The sequence below is a fragment of the Pipistrellus kuhlii genome, unplaced genomic scaffold (genome assembly GCF_014108245.1).
Source record: "Pipistrellus kuhlii isolate mPipKuh1 unplaced genomic scaffold, mPipKuh1.p scaffold_m20_p_14, whole genome shotgun sequence".
NCBI lineage: Eukaryota > Metazoa > Chordata > Mammalia > Chiroptera > Vespertilionidae > Pipistrellus > Pipistrellus kuhlii.
In genome coordinates, this window is record NW_023425449.1 from 8,309,043 (window position 1) to 8,332,095 (window position 23,053).

At 41.8% G+C, this 23,053-nt stretch overlaps 1 protein-coding gene across 6 annotated transcripts in view; it reads left to right on the plus strand.

The window, feature by feature from the left end:
* The first annotated feature begins 4,765 nt into the window (after positions 1 to 4,765).
* MTDH (metadherin) overlaps positions 4,766 to 23,053 on the plus strand; it is a 52,122-nt gene continuing 33,834 nt past the window's right edge. For 3 of the 6 annotated variants that reach the window (XM_036436583.2, XM_036436589.2, XM_036436588.2), the window contains exons 1-2: positions 4,767 to 5,568; positions 12,908 to 13,009. In XM_036436583.2, the coding sequence (XP_036292476.1) occupies positions 5,170 to 5,568; positions 12,908 to 13,009 (501 nt within the window). In that variant the 5' untranslated portion in view covers positions 4,767 to 5,169. Of the gene's footprint in view, positions 5,569 to 12,907; positions 13,010 to 23,053 lie in introns of all 6 variants that reach the window. The other 3 variants (XM_045581328.1, XM_036436590.2, XM_036436587.2) reach the window with 2 other exon arrangements.

Genomic DNA, 23,053 nt, shown 5'->3' on the forward strand with positions numbered 1-23,053 from the left:
TCAATTTTAGTAGTGGCACTATCCTGCAAAGTGGACTTCGATGAAACATGCCACTGAAAGATTACAACTCTTAGGAGACATTTCCCAGGACAGCATTTTAAATTTAAATTGTACTAACTCATACAGTATATCACTGCCCCCAAATGATTATCCTCTGGGGAGAAACTTTTCTGTGGGTCTATAATAAGCTTATTTCCCATTTTCAAAAGAGTACTAAAAATTTATTTTAGAAAGAAGAAAAGAGTATTTCCGAAGACAGAGGTGGCCTCTCTGAACAGATTCCTTTGGTGTCCCTGCTCCTGTGTGAAGTCTGAATGTGTAATATATAAAACAGTTCCCCTGCTTCAGCTTTACCTGGTCCAGAAATGATTTTGTATAATTCGGTGTTTATAACTCACTTGTAACATTAGCCACTGTTCAGACTTAAAATGTCACCAACACTCAACAGCTTCTTTGGGGCAAACAGGCACAGCTGTGCCATTCTGTCTCTGTGGTGTTTGAGCGTCCTTATAGAATGTGCTGCAAGGTTACTCTGTAGGTAAAATTTCAACAAAGAAAAAAGCAACAACCTTATTTTATTCTGATTAAAAGGATGATACATTTTTATATAAAATAAATTCAGAAGAGTATATTTAAAAAGTGGGGGAGCCAAAACCGGTTTGGCTCAGTGGATAGAGCGTCAGCCTGTGGACTGAAAGGTCCCAGGTTCGATTCCGGTCAAGGGCATGGACCTTGGTTGCGGGCACATCCCCAAGAGGCAGCTGATTGATGATTCTCTCTCATCGATGTTTCTAACTCTCTATCCCTCTCTCTTCCTCTCTGTAAAAAAATCAATAAAATATATTTTAAAAGTGGGAGGAAACAAAATTCTAGTTCTTATATGGCTATTTGTTTTGTAAACTGGAGTAAAAACTTGGGGGAATACTTTTCCAGATGCCTGTCTCTATCCCTATATATGCATATACATATTATAAATATACACATTCTAAAGTTTTAATAAACTAATACTAAGCATGATAATTTTTCACTTACCAGTGGCTTTTCATGTCAGTGAAAATACATATATATGTATATATGTATGTATATGTATATATATATGTATATGTGTATATATGTATATATGTATATATGTATATGTATTATATATAAATATATATGTATATATCTGTACATATACATATATAACATTCTTTTTTAAAATATCTTTATTGATTTCTGAGAGGGAGAGAGAGAGAGAAACATCAATGATGAGAGAGAATCATTGATCGGCTGCCTCCTGCACGCCCCCCACTGGGGATGGAGCCCACAACCCAGGCATGTGCCCTGACTGGGAATCTAACTGTGACCTCCTGGCTCATAGGTTGATCCTCACTGGCTGCCCTCAGCTTTTTTTTTTTTTTCTTTAAATATAGTTTTATTAATTTTTTCAAGAGAGAGAGGAAAGAAGAGGGAAAGAAGATACAGAAACATCAATTAGCTGCCTCCTGCATCCACCCTACTAGGGATTGAGTCCAAAATTTGGGCGTATGCCCTGATCAGGAATTGAAGCAGCAACCTCTTGATGCATGGAATGCTGCTCAATCCACTGAGCTATGCCAGCCCGGCTGCCCTCTGTTTCTTGTCACATATGTCTCTCCAACATGGCAACTTGCTTTGTCAAAGCCTTCAAGGGAGGAAGTCTGCTAGCCAGGTGGAAGTCGGAATCTTCTGTAACCTGATCACAGAAATGACTTCTCTCAATGGTGAAGCTCTACTGGTTCACAGAAGCAAGCTACTGAAGGGGATGGGATTACACAAAGCCATAAATACCAAAAGGCAGGGGTCTTAAGGGCCATCTTGGAAATGCCTACCATAGTCCACTTTCTAATCTCCAGTAATTAACATCACTCCCACATGCAGATCACATTCAGCCTCTCCGAAGGCCTTTACGAGTTTCATCTCACTACAGTATCTGCCCAAAATCCAGAATCTCATTATCTGAATCAGGTGCAGATAAAGCTCCTTATAGATGTACAGGCATAACTCATTTTATGGTACGTCACTTTATGGCAGCTTCTCAGATGTTGCCATTTTTACAAATTGAAGATCTTGCCTTCCACTAGCAGCAAAAAGACTATGACTTGCTTTATTGGTATGCTAGCTTTATTTGCGGGGGGTGTGGAACTGAACCTACACTATCTCCAAGGTATGCCTTGTAGTTTTATTAAATACTAGAGGCCTGGTGTGTGGGGGTGGGGGGGGGGGGGGGGGCGTCCCTCAGCCCAGCCTGCATCCTCTCCAATCTGGGACCCCTCGAGGGATGTCCTACTGCCTGTTTAGGCCCAATCCCACCAGCCTGATTGCCCCTAACTGCCCTCCCCCACTGGCCTGGTCACTCCCAACTGCCCTCCCCTGCAGGCCTGGTCTCCCTCAACTTCCCTCCTCTGCAGGTCTTGTCGCCCCCAACTGCCCTCCAGCTGCAACTCTGCACTTCCCAGGGAACCACCAGCCCATCCCCTGCAGAACACTGGGGGATGGGACCCAACAAAGGGGAAATAAGCTCAGTGAAGTTCGAGTGACTACAGAGGTGTCTGTCAGTCACACTTGGGAACAGAGATCTTTGGCCAGAACGAGCATGGCCCACTGCAAGCCCCTACAATTTGAGAGTACATAATCCGCTAAACCGGAGGTGGGGAACGTCTGGCACATGGGCCACAAAAGGCCCACGTCTGGCCCTGCCAAAGTATTAGGGGCGAATTAATTAAATGTTTGACCAGATACAGCGGGCTAATTTTTAAGCTGATCATTTTGTGTGGCTCACAAAAGATGTTATAAATATCCAAATGGCCGTTGGCAGAAAAAGGTTCCCCACCCCCCTGCGAAAGGAATTCTCTCTCTCGGCTCCCACAGCCATGCAGACCCCACATGCAATGGGCCGATGGCCTGCAGTTGGGAACACAAATTAGCCTGACGCAGGAGTGGCCTCTGCCCGCACACTGGCTTTTGTTTCAGCCCTATCCCAGCCACAGCACACTTCTCCCTTGGTGGGACAAAGGGAAGGAGCCACGGAAACTCAGGGGAGTAATTCCACAGAAATAAAGCTTTCTTCAATATTTCACCCTCCCTCGCAAGCCTCAGAAAATGCTTTTTCTGGGATATAGAAGAATTCCACTCCCACAAGCAACAGGTGAGGGCAAGGACCCCCTCCCCGCTACCCACCCCCAACACGCACACCCTGCCCCAATTACAAAATGGGCAGTGGAACTTCTTAGCAACAGCATCAGTCTCTGAAAACAAAACATAAATGTAGGCTGACAAACCGAATTTCATAAACACAAATAAAATGTGGAGCCTTTTAGAGTTAAAAGCAGATCCTGATAACATCTAAGTTTTGAGCCTTGTAAGTTTTAGTCTTTAAATATAAGTCTAATTATAAGTGTATATAAAGCTTAGCAGTAATTTTTTAAAGTTTGTTTTTAAATTTTATTGACCTTACAGTGAGAGAGGAAGGGAGAGGGAGAAACACCTATCAATTGCCTCCTCCGAGCACCCGACCAGGAATCGAACTGTCAACCCTTTGGTGTATGGGAGACTCAACCAACTGAACCACACCAGCCAGGGCAGTAATTTATTTTATTTACCAAACCCCCACCATTAATCACAACACGCATTACAGCACTTGCCAAGTAGGTCAAACTACTCTCTCATCCATTTTTTTGGCATTCAAGGTCTTCTTAGTCTTTGAGAAAGCCTGTATTTTATGTAGCTCACTTAAGACCCTTTTTACATGCTAATTATCATTGAATGGAATTAAAAAAAAAAACCTAATGTAATCCCAAAGCATCACCTTTGTAATTAAAATCTGAAAAGGTTAATTCATTTCCTCCTTATCCTTCAACACAGTTTATACAAATAGAATTTTTTTTTTTTTACAACTCCTGTGTGGTCTTGTACAGAAGCTTCAGGTGCAACCGGGAAGCTACTTCTACGTGTCAACACCATCTAATGTGATTCTCTTGTTTCTAATTAAAGCTATAAATTAGTAGGAACACAGTGCCGCCCACGAGCTTTTGAACTCGGGGAGTAACAGCAGCCAGAGCGAGAATGAATGAGGAGAACGACGACGCGGGAAGCGCCCTGAGCCCGCAGGGTGCAGGCCCCGAGCAGAAACACCGGTTTTGTGAATTAAAACCCAGGCCCGGTCCTGCGTGCCCGGCCCCAGGCTCCGCTGGGCCCCTTGGGGAGCGGCTAGCCCGCCGGTGACTCCGGGAAAACACCCATTAAACATCCTTTTCCCTTTAGGGCACCACTCCCCGAATCAGAACGAAGCAAACCTACTCTGCTGGGGAGACTTTGACCTCGAGTCCTAGACCCTGCAACCCTGAAACCCTGCAACCCAGCGGCTCACTCTGCACCCTCCTCCCCTCTCCCTCCACCCTGTCCCCGCCCCCCTTCCCCGGGAGCCCCGCCCCCTGGCCTGTCACAGCGCCACGTCTCCCAGCGCCGAGCCACCAGCCACCCGCCAAGGCTTCCTCCAGTTAACCCCTCCCGGGCCCCCCTCCGACACCGGTCCCCGGGCCCGACTCCCTCCTCCAGGTCCCGAAAGAGTCGCCTCGGACAGCCACAGGAGCGCCCTCGCCCAACGGCTTCCGCCCCGACCCGCGACGCCCCGCCCACGCCTACGTCACACCGCCCTCGCCCAACGGCTCCCGCCCCGACTTCGCCACGCCCACGCCTACGTCACTCCGTCCCGCCCACCGCCTCCCACGTGACCCGCGCCCCTCGCCCCTCCACTCCGGCGCGCGCGGCTGGATCGCGGCCGAAGCCGCCATTGTTCCGCCGAGGGAGGTCAGCCCGGCCTGGCACTGGCGCCCGGACGCCGCTTAGCGGCCGCCACTGGAGACACTCCCTCCGCCGCACCCCCCCTCCTCCTCGCCGGCGGTGGCGGAGCGAAGCTGACGCGCCGGGGGGGCGCAGTTGGGAGCCCCCCTCACCTCCCTCCCGGTGGCGTCAACGGCCGATCCGCCGCCGGCTCCGGCGCGAGGGGCGGCTGCGATGCGCTCGGCCTGAGGCCGCCGTCGTCGGCCGGGCCCTGTCTTCGCTTCCCTTGACTCTCGCCCGGCGGGCGGCGGCGTCGTGCGCCCCGGCGTCCTCCATCCCTCGAGGAGGCCCCTCTGACGGGGAGGGAAGATGGCTGCACGGGGCTGGCAGGACGAGCTGGCCCGGCAGGCCGAGGAGGGCTCGGCGCGGCTGCGGGAGATGCTGTCGCTCGGCCTGGGCTTCCTGCGCACCGAGCTGGGCCTGGACCTGGGGCTGGAGCCGAGGCGGTACCCGGGCTGGGTGATCCTGGCGGGCACGGGCGCGCTGGGGCTGCTGCTGCTCGGGCTGCTGGGCTGCGGCTGGGCCGCGGCGTGCGCCGGCGCCCGGAGGAAGCGGAGGAGCGCGCCCCGCCGGCGCGAGGAGGCGGCCGCCGCGCCCGCCCCGGCCCCGGCCCCGGCCCCGGCCCCCGACGACCTGGCCTTGCTCAAGAGCCTCCGGGGCGACGAACAGAAGAAGAAGAACCGCAAGAAATTGCCCGAGAAGCCCAAAGTAAGTGGGGAGGAGGGCGAGGGGGGTCCCCCAACCCCGAGCGAGCGGGGCTCCGGCCGGGACTGGGGAGGGAAGAGCGGGGTCGGACGCCAGCCGGGACGCGGGGCTCCCGGAGGGGCGGCGGGTGGGCACGGTCCTTGGGGGCGATCGGATGGGGGAAACTCGGGAAGCGTGGGCCGGGTGGGTGAGACAGCCTCGGGGAGGGAAGCTGGACGGCCCGGGGTCTGTTGTAAGGACCGCGGCCCCGAGGAGGTCGAGCCGCTCCGGGGGCCGCGAGGCCTGCGCGCGGGGCGGCTGCGGGCGGGACGGGACCCTCCGGTGGGAAGTTCTGGGCAGACGATGTCCGCTAGCTCAGGTCCCGGAAGGAAGGAAATACGGGGGACCCATCAAAACTCTGCGGGGCTTCCGAGGACCAAAAGGTGCCCGGGTCTAGGCGCTTCCATTTTAGCCGCAGGAACTGTTGGAGGGAAATGGTTGCCCTTTGCGCGCTGGCTCCTGGGGCCGGGGGCCGCCGGGGGCCGGGCCGGGAGGGAGGGCGAGAGGGACGGGGCCGGCGGGCTGATGGATGCACTTTGGGGTGCGCGGCCCTAAGGAGACGGCGGAGGCAAGTTCAGCCAGAAAGTGGCGCGCGGAGGGTTAGGAATGAGAGGCGACTGGGGGGATGACGGGGCAGAATGGTGCGGGCTGAGGCTGACAGGTTTCCGGGCTCCGACTTACCACGTGCAGAAAGGCGGGGAGCATCACCTCCGTCTGAAATCATGCCTCCTCGGGTTTTATGTCTGCATTCGTTATTATCGCCGTTTCCCCCGTGCTGCTGCTTCCATGAGACGTTACACAGTTTTACTTATTTTAAAAATACTTTGCACGCCGGGACCTGTTTGGCTCAGTGGATAGAGCGTCGTCCTGCGGACTGAGGGGTCCCGGGTTCGATTCCGGTCAAGGACATGGGCCTTGGTTGCGGGCACAATCCCCAGTTGGGGGTATGCAAGAGGCAGCTGGTCGACGTTTCTCTCTCATCGACGTTTCTAACTCTCTGTCCCTCTCAATTCCTCTCTGTGCAAAATCAATAAAATATATTTTTTTAAAATACTTTGCAGCGGAGCAATAAGAGCATGAAGGGGTGTACAGAACTAGAACCAGCTCCTAGCCTGTGTTTATGTCCACTTGAATTAAGCTCTTCACCTTTTCAAATGCAATAAAGCAGATGTAGCCAAGGCCCTCACTCCTATGTGAAATTCACTCTGGTGTTTGGGGGACAGTAGGAGCTATCTATATACATCGAGATTTTAGAGCCAATCATGGAGACTAATGTAGGAGACAGGTTCATAATTCTAATATTGCACAAATGGACCGGTGCAGTGTACATGTGAGCGGTGTTAATGAGGTTTGGAGGGTGGGAACTAATTCCTGGGGAAGGATTTAGGAAAGTTACTATTAGGGGAAGTGGGATTTGAATTCAAACTAAAGTAATGATAGTACAAAGAGTAAGCTGTATTAGAGACCTGACAGGTCACAGGGCGTTGTTAGGCTTAGATAAATATTAACATTTTGCATGCTGATTAAGAGAGTGCCAGAGACATACACAACCTAGAAAGGGGTACAGCTTTGTCAGTAGCAATACTAACTTAAGTAATAGAAAAGAAAATAGTACTTATTTGGAGCATATGTAGCTATATTTAAATTTGTAGAGGACATCAAGGATTACCAGAAAGTAAGGTTACGGTGGAAATAGAGAATCTGACCCCAAGTTGAAGAAAGATGATCTTGAAAAAAACACCCGCATGTACTAATAAGCCTCATCCCTGTGTGGACGAGGCGGGTTGTGAAAATCTCAAAGCCCTGTTGGGACGCCTAAAATTGCAGATAGACCAGCCTTTAGAGACAGGTGCTTCCAGAGTCCGTCTAGAGAGCATTGTAACACTCACATGACTCATCTGAAGAACACAGGCTCCTGTGAAAAAGCGCATCAGACCCAGGGCATATCCCTTCTCATTAAATAAAGGAAGGGGGAATGAGGAAACAGATCTGTCAGCGTTGGGAAGTGGAGAATGGGAAGAAAAAACAAATGGTTGAATGTTAATTGGGTGAAAAAATATCTTTGCCTGTCTAAAAAAGTGAGTCTCGGAGTTTGTCAATGTTTACAAACTTTTGGCTTTCAAACTGTATTGACTGCAACCTACTAAGAAATATATTTACATTACAGCTCCCTCCCATACACATATCTAACTATTCTGTTTGTTTTTCTTTAATGATATTTGTGACCCACTAAACTGGTTTCACGTGTGACTATAAGACATGACCTACAATTAGAAAACACTGCTTTATAGGGCTAAGAAGTAGAAATTGCTTTTCTTTTTTTTTTTCTTTCTTTTTTTTCTTTTTTTTTTAAGTACTCATACACTTTGGACAAAAGCAGGATACTGTTTGCAAATTCCTGTGAAAAGGAACACAGTATTGATATTTCTCTTTGAAGGGATACAAGAGTAAAAGCTCGGTTTCTCCCTGGGGAGCTTTTGACTCCAGTTGTGAAAAAGATATACTCAGAAAAATTAACAGTGCAACCCCATTGTGGGCCCAGGAGGCAGTGAAAGAAAGATAGTCACAGAGTTTGACTTTGAAAGTGGGTAGGAGCAGGATAGTGGGAGAGGCTGAAGAATCAGCAAAGGCCCAGCTCTGTCAGCCTGGCAGAGATGGGGAACTCTAAACTTGAGTAAGGCATTTAACCTTGCTCTGTTTAGCTTATCTTGTTTATAAATTCAAGGTCTTAGTTAAGTTAAAACACTGCAGGATTCCTCAAAGTGTTAACCCCTGATTACTTGTAGTAGTCACTTTGAATGGTTGTTAACATTTGTAGGCTCCTGAGCCTCTCCACAGATCTTATAAATTCGAATTTTATGAATGGATCCAGGAAATCTGCATGTTTAACAAGCCCCCTTGACAAATCCTTGCCTGTTAGTTTGAAAATCACTCATTGGAATAGGGCCATAAGAACTGTATAGCATAAGAGGTTTCTAAATTTACTCAGATTTAATCTTATCCATTTCTTTATTATTGTGTCATTCTGATGGGCATTTTAGGGTATACTTCAAGTGGATTTAGTTATGTAAACCAGTTTTTATTTTCTCCCCCTCCCCATTATTTTTAATTTTCTCTTAAATCATTCCAAATTTTGCAACACATTTTCAGAATTTATTTTTAGTAGGTTGTTTTTATTTTTAGAGTCATGAGTGGGGGGGGTGTTTGTTTGTTTTTTAATTCTTATATTAGGTTGGTTTTTGTCTTCTAATATCTTACCATAGGTCTCTTGGGGCATAAATTACAGTTTATTTAAAAGTGAAGGGGGTGGCTCTTTTCACTGGGCTTAGTTCATGGTATTTTTGGAAATCATTGTTATCTTACATGCATTTTCCATGACAGTGTCAATATTAAACAGGCACTCAGTAAGAATTTGACTTAATCTGAGCAGTTATTTAGATGGATGTGAGATCTCAGATAAGTGGCATTTAACAATTATTCCTATTCCTCATGCCTGGTAAACAGTCATATGAACCATCTTTTTGCCTCATCGGGTTAAAATTTTGTAAGGTCCATCTATCTGTACCCAATAGATCATTCTAATAGTATGCAGTATCTTTTATAGTTATTATTTCCTTTCCAGTTTCACTGCTACTACCCTATATTTGGGCTTTGTTACCTTTTGCTTCGACTGTCCTAACAGATCCTAACTAGTTTTCCTGCTTTCAGTTTCTGTTGCCATCCATTGTACCCACTCATGTCAGTTAAATTTTTTAAAGCCCAACTGTAATCATGTGACTTTCATGTTCACATCTTTTCAGTAGTTTCCCCATCACCTTTTGAATAAAATCCAGCCCATGTCATGGCACTCAAGCCTCTTCATGATCTGTCTCATCTCTTACTCTTCCCCCACAGGCAAGACCATTAATTGCTAGACTTCTGCATCTCTTTATTTATATTATTTTCTTCTATTAAAAGGTTCTTCTTTTAGTGTCTCTACCAATTTCTACCTATCCTTCAAAAAGGCCCAATTACAGTGCTACTTCTACTATAAAGCCTTTCCTAGCTCCCCAATTAGAGTTAGTCTTTTTCATGTGTTTAATTTTTATATTTCATGAAAGCTAAAACAAAAAGGCAGAGTGTTGCCTGTAGGGTGACTCAGATTTTTTTTATTTTTAAAGCTCTGTGTGTGTCTACAAAATGATCAGGAAAGCACCTCAAATATTGGGGTTAGGATTAAATTTTAGGGAGTAGACAAATTTGCCTGTATGGAATTCACTGATAATGGGGATCAACTGTATATTAGTCAATACTTGTAACTGGACCATTCCTCTCATCTTCAAACTTAATGTCTAGATGTGTACTTGGTATCTTCAGTTGGAAAGCTGACATTTGTCTCAAATTTTAACATCTCCAGAACAATTCATAATTTCCTGCCAAAACTCAGAATCATTCTTGATTCTTCCCATTTCTCCACATCCTCATGTCTTCTTCTCATAATTTAATTCATCAGCAAGTACCATCAATTTTACCTCCAAAATATATTTTCGATTTGACTACTTATTTTACTGTCTGTCACTTCAGCTTACTAGTAGCTTCTGTTGACTGCCTCCAATCCTTTCTCAGCACTCTAATAAGGAGTCTTTAAAAACAAATCACCTGATCTTGTTTAAAACCAACATTTCGATAGCTTTTGCATTTTAAATCTAAACTTCTTTTGTATATGGCCTAGCATCTCCTTTTCTTTCTAAGCGGATTTTGCAATAGTTTCCTCTCATTTGCTACCTCCAACTATAGTGATCTTTTTTCAGTTCTTTAACATTTTCACAGCCCAGTGCTTCCACATGAGCTATGGTAACACTTGTGGAACAGTCTTGTCCCACTCTTTTTATAGCCTTTACATGAGTTGATGTTGCAAAGAAGAAAGTAAAATTGGCACAGTTTTGGCTTGCCTATCATTCCAGGGCCTATGAGATGGAAACAGTGTGCCCGCTGCTTTTCACTGATTGAGTACTTCAGACTTGATATTTGTTTAAAAGGAAAGATTGTTTCATCTTTTACCTGGGAAGCTGAAAGAACAGTGTTCACAGTTTTTCTCAAAGGAATTGCATTGAATATTTTAATAGGTTAAGATAGTTTTTAACCACCTAATTTCTCATCTTTTAGCAGTTAGTAAGTAAATTTAAATGATTCAGTGCAGTCATTGTCATGAGTGAAATGGAGGTGCTATATAAGTGACTATGATGAAAAGTTTCCTGAAGGGATTAGTTAAATGAAGTGTTTGCAGATGTAAGTTTTGTGAGCTGCCAGTAAATGGATGGGAAACTTCAGTTGGAGCTGCAAGACAGTTCAGTTGTCAAAGCTGATCACAGAAAATCAGAAAAAGTAGGCTTGACTAGAGAGGATAGTAGGAACTGAGAAATAGCATGAAAACTGACAAGTAAGATACTATTGGGAAGCAGAATTATAGTTTTATATTCCTGATATATATATTCCTGATGTGGATATGGCTCTAAGTTCAAACTCCTTTTTGGAGCTTCTTACCTTTCTCTGTGCGCTGCCTCTCCTCCCAATTCCAATACCCTCCCACATACATATACTCAGAGATTAGAAGAGGCAGCATTGAAATGGTAAAAGAGCACAGAAGAAAGAAAATTAGAAGGAAGAGTGAGGAGACCTGGTTGTGTCGTTAGCTGTCTGACTTTAACAAGTTGTTTAAAATGCATCTATTTGACAGACCTAACGCAGTTACAGTCTGGTGCTTAGATTCCAGTGTAGATGCAAGAAAAAATGGTCCTCACTCACGCTTTCTGTCTGTCTGATTGTATTAGCCAAGATTTAAAGGGGTAACACCCACATACACAGAGTTTTTACAAATCAAATTACCTTGTAAACAATTGAAGAGCTGGCTTTCCTCCAAAAGAAGACTCTAAAATCCTAGGGCTTTTATTAATGTTGCTTATGATCCAGCAGATTAAATTTGGATCAATTAGGAATTTAATCATCTAAAAGACAGCTTTTGTTTTGTTTTTTTGTTTTTTTTCTGCTATAAGTCTTAGGGAAGCTTATAAATTGGGCTTTAGTGTATTAATGGTCTCTTTTTTCCAATTGCATATCCTATACAATAAAAGCCTAATATGCTAAGTGTCCTGTGGTCTGGTCGTTTGTTCAACCAAAGCATAATATGCTAATGATATGCTAAGGTTACTCAACCACTCACTATGATGTGCACTGACCTCTAGGGGGCAGATGCTCTGACTGGTAGGGTAGCTTCCTGCTGAGGTCTGGCCAATCAGGACTGAGTGAGAGAGGTCAGACACGCCCTGGAGCCCTTCCACAGTCCCTCCCTAGCTGGCCAACCTCCCACATCCCTCCCCAGCCCCGAGTACACCTGTGGGGTGCCGTGGCCTGGCCTGTGCCCTCTTGCAATCCCGGACAGCTCGGGTTGTCAGAGGGCCGGTTTGGCCCGATCCCGCAGGCCAGGCTGATGGACCACACCGGTGCATGAATTTGTGCACCAGGCCTCTAGATCCTGATAATTTTCTACAATTACAGGTAATTAGGGATTACCTATTATTGAAGCCAACAAACTATGGTCTATGGACCAGATCTGGCCTCCACCCGTGTTTTGGAGGGACATAGTCATACTCATTCATTCATGTGCCATCTATGGCTCTGTCTGGCCCCTTACTGAAAAAGTTGGGTGGCTTTAGGATAGATCAGATCTATCATTTTATAGATGTAGAAAAAAGGATAATGAGTGAAATATTCTGAGACTACACTGGTGATTAGTGGTCAGAGTGCAAATATAGTTGAATTCTTTTTCCTGCTTTTTATTATTTTTTGTTCAAGGGACTGATACTTGGGTGAGGTCAGAAAATAGATTCGTGGTACAGAATTTTGTTTATAAATTTATTGTTATATTATAAAACACAGTTATTAGGTTAGTAAATGGTCTATCAAGTATTACATAACATAGCTATACAAAAATCTTTTTTTTTTTTTTTAATCCTAAACCAAGGACATGCTTAGAGAGAAAAACATCCATCAGTTGCCTTCCATACATGCCCCAATGGGGGGTCAAACCCGAGACCCAGGATGTGCTCTGTCTGGAAATCGAACCAGTGACCTTTCCGTGCACAGGACGACACTCAACCAACTAAGTTACTACAGCCAGGCAGAAATCTTTCATTTGAGTTGGGGGGGAAATTTTATTGTATTTTATTAAATTTTATTTTATTCTTTTTTCTGAGTTCAAATCTTTGGTTTGATCTGCCAAGCAATTTGATAACAAGCGTCTTTTTTTTTTTTTTTTTTTTTGCAGCCAAATGGACGGACTATTGAAGTGGCTGAGGAGGAAGTTGTCCGAACTCCTCGAAGTGTAACAGCTAAGCAGCCATTAGAGACAGATAAGAAAAATGAAAAGGTAAGTTGGGAGCATATAAAATTAGGTGCAATGCTTTATAGAGAGTGACATGAAAAAAAATTATGCTTTCCCCCACACACACAAAATTATACATATTACCCACTCCCACTCCCCCTTCAAACTGAAGATCTAAATTTATCAAAGCGATGGATAGGTGATGAAGGTTCCAGATATGTAATATACCTCTTATGTGAAAACAAAATTGTATTACTTTTGTTAATAGTGCATTTCTGGAATAAAAAGCTTAGCAAAATTTTCCTTTGGTATTGTGTTAGATTTCTGTTGTGACATAGTTTGACTTTTTTAACAGAAGGAAAGGCTCTGTACTCAGGTTATTATTAAAATCTTTGGATGTGCACCCCTAAGTTTTCAAATAAAACAATCTAACAAATCCTGGGATTTTATTTCTTTTCCACTTGCCAGTGTTAGGACTGACCATTTTATTTGACTTAATTTAGTTTGTGAATGGGCAAAATATACAAGAAACTGATAACAGTGTTTCCTTCTGCTGTGGAAGAAAGACCTTTTAATTCCTTTTGTTACTTCCCTTCTCCATTTTTTATTAACCCTGTACGTGCATAACTCCTTCTCAGAAAAACAAAAACAGGCACACAGATAGGTGACTGATTTCTTAGAACCAGGGTGCAGCTCCAGCTCTGTAGCACAGTGAAATGAAATATTTGCTACAGTTTCTTAATGTTTGCATTTTCAAAATAACTGAAGAACTGATGAAATCAATTCTTCCCCTGTAACCTAATGAAATTGGCCAAGGGCTAAGATAGCTGCAGGTAGGATGGCTTAATATGGAGAGTAGTTGTGGGGAAGAATTACATTTATGTCTGACTTTGTCTTTGGGAGAAAAATAAATAGTAAATGACTATATTAACAAATCAGCATACAATTTAGGGATTGTGACTTTATACTGTGAATAGTTTATATGTTTTAATATGGAATTATCCTCTCATTTAGTGTTTCCTTGTTTCTGGGCTTTCTCTTTACTAGCAAACATTTAATATTTATCCCTGCTTTCGTTCTCTGAATTATTCTAGAAAATTTGTAATTGGACTAATTAATGAACTAGCATTTAACTCTGATTGACTAATCATATATAGATTGGGTGTATCAGCTGTAAGACCAGTTTGAGTATGCAAATTAACTCAACAAAGATGGTGGGTTAATTTGCATACGCAAGCACCAAGCACCATGGTGACAAAGCAGGTGTTCCACACTGCCCTCAGCTGCTTGGGGCCTCTGGGCAGTGTGGGAAGGCAGAAAGGTGGCTCCGGCCAGAGTGAAGGCGGTGCCAGCAGTGAGGGTAAGGAAGGCCCATTTTGCACAAATCTTCATGCATCAGGCCTCTAGTATTTACATATATCTGGTAGGGACAAGTTATTGAGCATTTATTGGGTGTACTTTTAAGACTGTATAGAGCCGAAACCGGTTTGGCTCAGTGGATAGAGTGTCAGCCTGTGGACTGAAAGGTTCCAGGTTCGATTCCGGTCAAGGGCATGTACGTTGGTTGCAGGCACATCCCCAGTGGGGGTTGTGCGGGAGGCAGCTGATCAATGTTTCTCTCTCTTCCATGTTTCTAACTCTCTATCTCTCTCCCTTCCTCTCTGTAAAAAAAATCAATAAAATATACTTTTTTTAAAAAAAAAAGACTGTATAGAATAGTTATATACATTGCTTTATTTATCCTCACAAGAGCATTGAGGCGGCAGTATTACACCTATCTTACAAAAAAGACAGCTGAGGTTTAAATTACTCACCAGGCGTCTTCAAACTACGGCCCGAGGGCCACATGCGGCCCGCAGAGGAGTCTGATCCGGCCTGCCAGGTTTTTTGGGCAGTGAGCGCAGCCGAGGTGTTACAGTAGGAATTAGTAGTTCATATAGTCCGGCCCTCCAGCTCTCTGAGGGACCGTGATCTGGCCCCCACTTTAAAAAGTTTGAGGACCCCTTAGGGCCTAAGCTAATAAAAGTATAGTCTGTTCTAACCCAGACCCATCTGACTACAAAGGTCCAGATTGTAATACACCTCTTATTTGGAAACAAAAGTTTGTTAATAGTGCATTTCTGGGATAAAAAGCTTAGCAAAATTTTCCTTTGGTATTGTGTTAGATTTCTGTTGTGACATAGATTTCTGTGCTCTTTATTGCTCTGTATTATTTCTGATCCACAACCTATTAGGTAGATAATAACGGCCCATTTTGTAGGGAAGGGCTCTAAAGCATAGAAGGATTTTGTGGTTTCACTAATTTCATACAGTTTCTGAAGTAAGATTTGAATCCCACTCATTCTGATATGCACTTTTTAATCATTTGACAGTACCTCCTCTCAATTGCTGTTGCTCTTTCAGTACAAAGCTTCTACTTTGGGTTTGTTGCCTATTTTCTTCATTTTTTGCATAATAAATGCTGCAACTCACGGCTAGTGTTTCTCTTGAATAACTTGCATCTTGAATTTATGCTTTTTAACTTGGTTCAGTCCAAGTAAGACTCGTTTCAGGTAGTTTTTTATGCTAATGCACTGTATTTTTGTGTGTTTGAAATAAGGGATATTTTTAGACTTCTTAATTTTCTTTGTAAACAAACATTATCTTAAATCTACTTATTTATCTTAATATACATTATTGTGTATTTGTTTTTCTCTCAGAGCCACACCTTGGGCACTTTGAGGAGTACAATTTGCCCAGGCAGTAAGTAATTGCACTCTAAGCTGTTACAGTGAACAACTTGTCCTATCAGTTGAGTGAGGTTCATAGATAAAACATTGTCTGAAAATTAATATGACAAGAGTTACAGATTTTGGCTCTGTAAAGGTCTTTATTTGGATATGAAGGTCAGGTCGATGCTTCATTGATACTAGCAGAGTACACATAGGGCCATGATCCAGGCTGAACGAGCTATGCTATTAGATGCTGAAGGGGAATAAAGAGAAATGTAAGATATATTTACCCTCAGAGAGATTACTGTCTAATTAAGGAAGAACAAGCACAAGAGAGAGATCAGGTAACAAGGCACTGAGTGTCAGGTATTTAGAGGAGTTAGATTATCCTATCTGTATCCAGAAGATTGACTAATTGGATTCTTAAGGATGGGGATGGTATTTCAGTAAGTATAAGGGATAAGACCAATTTTGGCAGGAGAGAGAAATAAATGAACACAATCAGGCATTATTCAGCTGAATCCAAAGAACATATTCAGACATACTCCAGGGAAAGACCTAGACAACTTTGACTGCTCAGGGTGGAGTGGGGATAGATAATCTTACATACAGATTTTGGGTGCATTAAGATGTATATATGAGTAACAAATTATTCTTACATCTATGCTTGTAAGAGTCTGAATTAAGATAAAAGTGTAAAGATTGCTAGAAGCAGAAACAGCAGAAGCAAAAACCATATAAAATGTGGTCTCCATAAGGTTGTTCAGGATAATGTCAGTGGTATCTACTAAAATACTGATATCATTCATTATATGTATCAATGAGCTCTTACATTTTTATGATGGTGTACAAAATGCTTTCATCTGTCTTAACGCTGATTAACAACTTGATGGGGGATAATTATTTTTTTATACGGCTCATTAAAAAGGTTAGTGAATTGCCCAGGATCATAAGCTAGTAAGTAATACACCTCAATCTTCCTGAGGCAGCAGTTCTAAATGTGGTCTGTGGAATCCTGAGAAGGGGTCACAGAAAACAAAACTATTTTTATAATAATTTAGACATTATTTGCCTTATTTATTGTCTTAATATTTGCACTAATGGTGCAAAGAAACTGCTGACTCAGCACAAATCAAGGCAGTGACATCAAACTACTAATAGTGGTTTTCTTTACTGCAATCCACTTGTAGTAAAAATAAATAAATACCAGTTTCACTTAATAGTGTCCTTGATGATGCATTGAAAATAATTATTAGTTTTATAAATCTTGACCTTTGAATGCATGCTTTTTAATTATCCTATATGATGAAATGGGAAGTATGTATAAAGTGTGCTGGGTACTGAAAAAACACTTGTACAATTAAGTTGCAAGCTGGATTAGCAGCTTCATTATGTTCACTTTTACTTGAAAGGATAACTGGCTATTCAGACTTGGATATTTGCAGACATTTTCTCAAAAATAACCATGAGCTTGACAACATACCAGTACTTAAAGAATTTCCGATTAGATCAGTTATGATTTTAACAAATGTGATTTTTATAAAATATTGTGCGTAATGGAATATTTTAACATTTTGGGAGATGTATATACTCAGTGAACCAATTTTTTCCAAATGACCAATGCTTGCATATTACAAAATCAAGTGTAAAAGATTCATTCAAAGTGCAAGATAGAACAATGGGTATTAATGTAATAGAGTATAGACAGTTTGTTGATGCAGTCTCAGATTCCATATTGTAACAATTTTTAAGAAACTACCAACTAACAGATTTTGATGTAATATTTTGTTCATGACTTCCTATTGCTTTTACTCCACAATCTGACCGTAACCTAAAGGCGCCCTGCCCTGCCTGTGGTTCAGATTTCTTTATTTACCTCTTGCCCTCTTTAAACTCTAAACACATTGGTTACTTTTCTTTTTGTTAAATATTATAGATGTCAGTTCACCAAAAACGTAAGGACCAGTACTTTTCAGAATAGAGAATTAATAAATTGACTAAGGATTACATTCAGAACCTATTTACCTGGTGTGTTAAGTAGCTGATTGCAAAATAAAATGTCACTTGAAATTTGTACAGTATCACTTTTGTGATAGCTTTGATGCTATACAAATATTGGGTCATACTCCCTAAGCTGATCATTTCAACATGAATTGGGCACTGCCCTGCCTTTCTTCATTCTTTGCCATTGTTTAAAATAGCAAAATCTTCTAAGAGAGCAGTTAGCCAGCCATTTAAGTAGATCTACTTTTGCTGCCAACATATATCTTTTGCCACTCTAATAACTGATAATACTTCCATTTTAAGTATTGTCTAGTCTTCAAGTTAAGCAGCTAAAGGTAAAGGATGAGCTTAATTATGGAAGTCATTTTTGTGTGTTTTCTTTGATGACCAGCTTTAAAAAAAAGACAAAATTTTGCGATATTTTAAGTTCTATGAATTTGAGAACAAATTACTCTTGGTCTTAGAACTACTTTAGCATGTGCTTTTAGGACCCTGGTCTCCATTCAGAGACCAGGAGTGTATAAGAAGATCCATTGGGATAAAGGGGGGAGGAAATAAAGACTTTTTATGTGTACTTAGTTTTATATTGAAAAAGCAAAGTAAGCTTTACTCATGTGACAGTCATTGACATCCTCATTTGCGATGTTAGATGGGTAGTGAGACACTATATGGGAGGGATTCTGAGAAGAATGGAGTTACAGTTGAAAAAGTACTCATTGGTTCTTTGCTTGTAGCATATCCTGACAGATTGCAACATCTGTGCTCCATCCCATGGGTTAATTGATTGTATTACCCAGTTTAACTAAACTTCTAGTAAACAGTCTACCAAGAAGCTACAGTTGCAGATGATAGTAATGCAGGTAAACAGCTAGAAAAACAGTAGTCATTAGTATTCATACAAGAACCCTGACAGCCACATCCTGAGGTTAAGATGATTTAAACGGGGTGGGAACCTTTGTTCTGCCAAGGGCCATTTGAATATTTATAACAACATTCTCAGGCCATACAAAATTATCAGCTTAAAAATTAGCCTGCTATATTTGATCAAACATTTAATTAATTCATCCCTAATGCCTTGACATAACCAGACCAAATGATTTCAAGGGTCTTATACCTTATACGGCCCACGGGCTGCATGTTGCCTAACCCTGATTTAAACAGGTCTCATTAGATACTGGTTACCCAAAATTGAAACCATCAAGGAAGATTTTTGAAATAGGAATATAATTCTACCTTTGCTTAAGATGAAGCCATCAACTCCATAGAATATACCAGAATTTATTTTAGGGTAATTTACTAGGGGAAGATTGGGCCAAAGCAAACAGATGGCTTAGCAGTTTTGCAGAAATTATTCTTCACTACCAAACCCTATACAGTCCTTTTTTTTCATGTTCTCCTGATTGAAAAGACAAAGGGGCCATACCTCCTGGTAGCCTTGTGATAGATGATTGCTTAAACTTGATACTGTTACCAGTTTGATATTTATCTCAGTTGTCATGGGATTCTGGATGTTGCTGACCGAAATATTCATGGCTATATTTTAAGGAACACAGATAATCATCAACTAAAAGGCTTTGATATGCTGCTTGTTAAGAACAATGGAGTTAGTCAGAGGTCACAACATGAAACGTAAAAAGGAAATGAAATCCAGGACACAGATATGGAGTTGGTTTTGTTCACATCTACATCTATACACTCATTCTTCTCTCAGAAGTACTTTATTTATTTATTTATATTATGCAAACATACATATATATTTAACAGGAAACACTGACAGGTTTCTTCTAATGAGACTATTATAGTGTAAATTTTTTGTAATACCTATATTGTGTGTATGAGATGGAGAAAAGACAAATGGTGAGATTATTAAAAGAAGCCAGTAGGAAAATACTTACTTTAGAATCAGATTTTTCTAATCAATTCTAATGTTTTAACTGACATCTATTTCAAATAATGTTGGAGGTTTTTGGTTAAGGGTAGTTTGCTTCATGCTGTATCTGAGCTCCTGCCTGTGTCTGATGGTCTACAGCACATGTGTCAAACACAAGGCCCGCGGGCAAAATCCGTCAAGCCAGGCCTTGCAATGTGGCCCGCACCGCGCTGTCATCACTGCACTTCGCTGTGTTTCCATCACAATGACAGTTTATGACTGTTCAGTAAACCATTTGGCCCGCGATTTAGGATGGATTTTAGATTTTGGCCCCTTCTCTGATTGAGTTCGACACCCCTAGTCTACAGACTTCCTCAAGAATAGGTGTTTTTTTTCCCTTCTTCATCTTTGGTATATCAGTATCTATCATGAGCTATTCAAATGAAGCAAACTAAAGATTATATTGAAAATATAATGGCCCTAGTTGGTTTGGCTCAGTGGATAGAATGTTGGCCTGCGGACCAAAGTGTCCCGGGTTCGATTCCGGTCAAGGGTATGTACTTTGATTGCAGGCTCCCCCTCTGATATCCCCTTGATCAGGAACATGCAGGAGGCAACCAGTCGATATGTTTCCTCACATTGATATTTCTCTCTGTCTTTCCCTCTCTCTTCTACTCTCTCTAAAAGAAAAATATATATATATACAATACACACACACACACACACACACACACACACGAAATGTCTTATTTTCTTACCTTCAAGAAGTTCACATTATCATTAGGAAAACTATGAATACTTGCACAGTATTGGGAATGTCACAAAAAGTTTGTGACAAATGACAAAAATCATGGCAGTTTTAAATATTTAGATTCAAGATTATGTAATGAAGGTTGAGAAAAAGGAGAAGTGACATGGATAACACAAATGTGGTGGAACTTAAGCTGGGTTAAGGAAAAGATCATTTCGTGGGTTGAACATCAGTACGGGAAGAGATGGTTCAGGGGGCCAGTACAATCTCCCTGCACCCTGGCTACAGCCCTTTATTTTGACAGAAATCCACAGTCAGTGCAGCTTGGGCAAAGACAGGCATGTTTCCAGGTGACAGTCTTGTTGGATCCAAGTGGTTATGTGTGTGAATAAAAGACTACAGGTTGAGATTAGTTTGTGGAAGAACTTAAATGTCATATAAGGACATTATTAATGGCGTCTTAGCTGGTAGGGAATGTTAGCTAATTGGACTGGTGTAGATATATTGGGAGATGAGCATTGGGAGGGAAGCCCTTGAGGATAAGAATTTCTCCTAATATCTCATTTACATGTCCATTTATCCTATTCGATTATAGCACAATTTCCATAAGTAGAGACTTTTTTTCAGTTCTCTATACTGAGTTCCTAAAACAATGTCTGACATATAGAGGTATTTAATAAATCTTGATTGTCTGGAGACCATTCAGGAGAGACTAGTTTAGTAATCCACCCGGACGGATTCTTGGTGGAGCCTTTCAACAAATTGGAGTTGAGAGCTGGAGGCCGAATTATGATAACAAGGAAGCCAGAAGAGCGTGTGTGTTCCCAGTTGTCTTTCAATAGTATTAGTTGTAGTAGAGCTGCTCAGAAGTAAGACATTCACTTTAGTTGGATGGCTGGAACAAAGTAGTAGTATGTATGCATGTTTATTTAAAGCTTTTAATAATATGTTATTAAGTCTCTTCTGAGTATTTTGTTTAATTACCGTATTTTTCGGACCATAAGACGCACTTTTTTCCCCCCAGAAGTGGGGGGGAAAAGTCCCTGTGTCTTATGGTCCATATATAGCCTACACATATACTTTAAAAAAAAAGTTTTTTTACTTGCCCGGCTCTGTGTGGTCTCTGTGTGCTTGCCCGGCTCTAAAATGGTTCTAAATGCTGCTGTTTACTTTACAGGGTTGATTACATGTGTTTATGACTGTGATGTTGGGTTTTAATAAAATATTTTAGGACACTATTTGTTTCAGAATCTTTTTTTCTTCATTTCCCTTCTCTAAAAACTGGTGCGTCTTATGGTCCGGAGCGTCTTATGGTCCGAAAAATACGGTAGCTACTTTTAAAAATAATAGTAAAATCAAATAAGACTGAAGCCTAAACAAAGATAATTTTTTGTTTTTCTGCATATTTTAGTGACAAATCACAGTACATGTCAGTGTGAATGTAATTTCTATTCTTTTTATATAGTTTCCTAACAATCTGCTTTCATATCTATTTAATCTATAAAAGAAGCTTATTATGTGAAGTTAGTAGGAATTTTTGTCCCAAATGACAGTTGGGAAAAAGGGTTTAGAGTGAGTTAGCCCCAAATCATGTACTTAATGCATGATTAAACTTGTATTTGGAGTTAAATGTAGAAAGAGAATAGCAGAGTATTTGTAAGAGCAGGCTCTGGAGTCAGAACTGGATGTTAGTCCTGGATTTACCACTTAATAAACCCTATGATCTTAGCCAATGTATATGTCCTTATGGCAGTGGTTCTCAACCTTTATAATGCCGTGACCCTTTAATACAGCTCCTCATGTTGTGGTGACCTCCAACCATAAAATTATTTACGTTGCTACTTCATCACTGTAATTTTGCTACTGTTAATGAATCATAATGTAAATATCTGTGTTTTCCGATGGTCTTAGGCTCTACAGGTTGAGAACCACTAGCAGGGTCACCTAAGACCATTGGAAAACACAGATATTTACATTACGAACATGAGGAGCCGTATTAAAGGGTCACAGCATTAAAAAGGTTGAGAACTACTGCTTTCTTATCAGTAAAATGGAGTACCACTTTTAGTTAGTTCCTATAGTTTTGCATTGTCCAGTATGGTAGCCACTTGCCACATGTGGCTGTTGAAGCAGTCTTGCTCTTACTTTTTTTTTTTTTTTTTTAATATATTTTATTGATTTTTCACAGAGAGGAAGGGAGAGGGATAGAGAGCTAGAAACATTGATGATGAGAGAAACATCGACCAGCTGCCTCCTGCACACCCCCCACTGGGGATGTGCCCACAACCAATGTACATGCCCTTGACCGGAATCGAACCTGGGACCTTTCAGTCCGCAGGCCGACGCTCTATCCACTGAGCCAAACCGGTTTTGGCTGCTCTTACTCTTATTAGGTGTGTTTTTTTACTGATTAAATTTCAAAATGATAATACTTTGGATGTGTTGGGATAAATGTTTTATTAAAATTAATGTTATCTATTTCTCGTCACTTTTCAACACGTGTCTTAGAAAATTTTAAATTACATATGTGCTTCTATTGGTCAGTACTGCTCCAGATCAGGGGTTGACAAACTCCCAACTCTCCAAATCAAGCCAGGTGTCTATTTTTGTTAATATTTTATTGGAACACAGTCACAACCATTCAGTTATATACTGTAGATGGCTACTTTCATGCTACAGTGGCAGGGTTGTGTGGTTGCTACATGTATAATCATATGGTCTACAAAGCCTAAAATATTTACTGTTTTTATAGA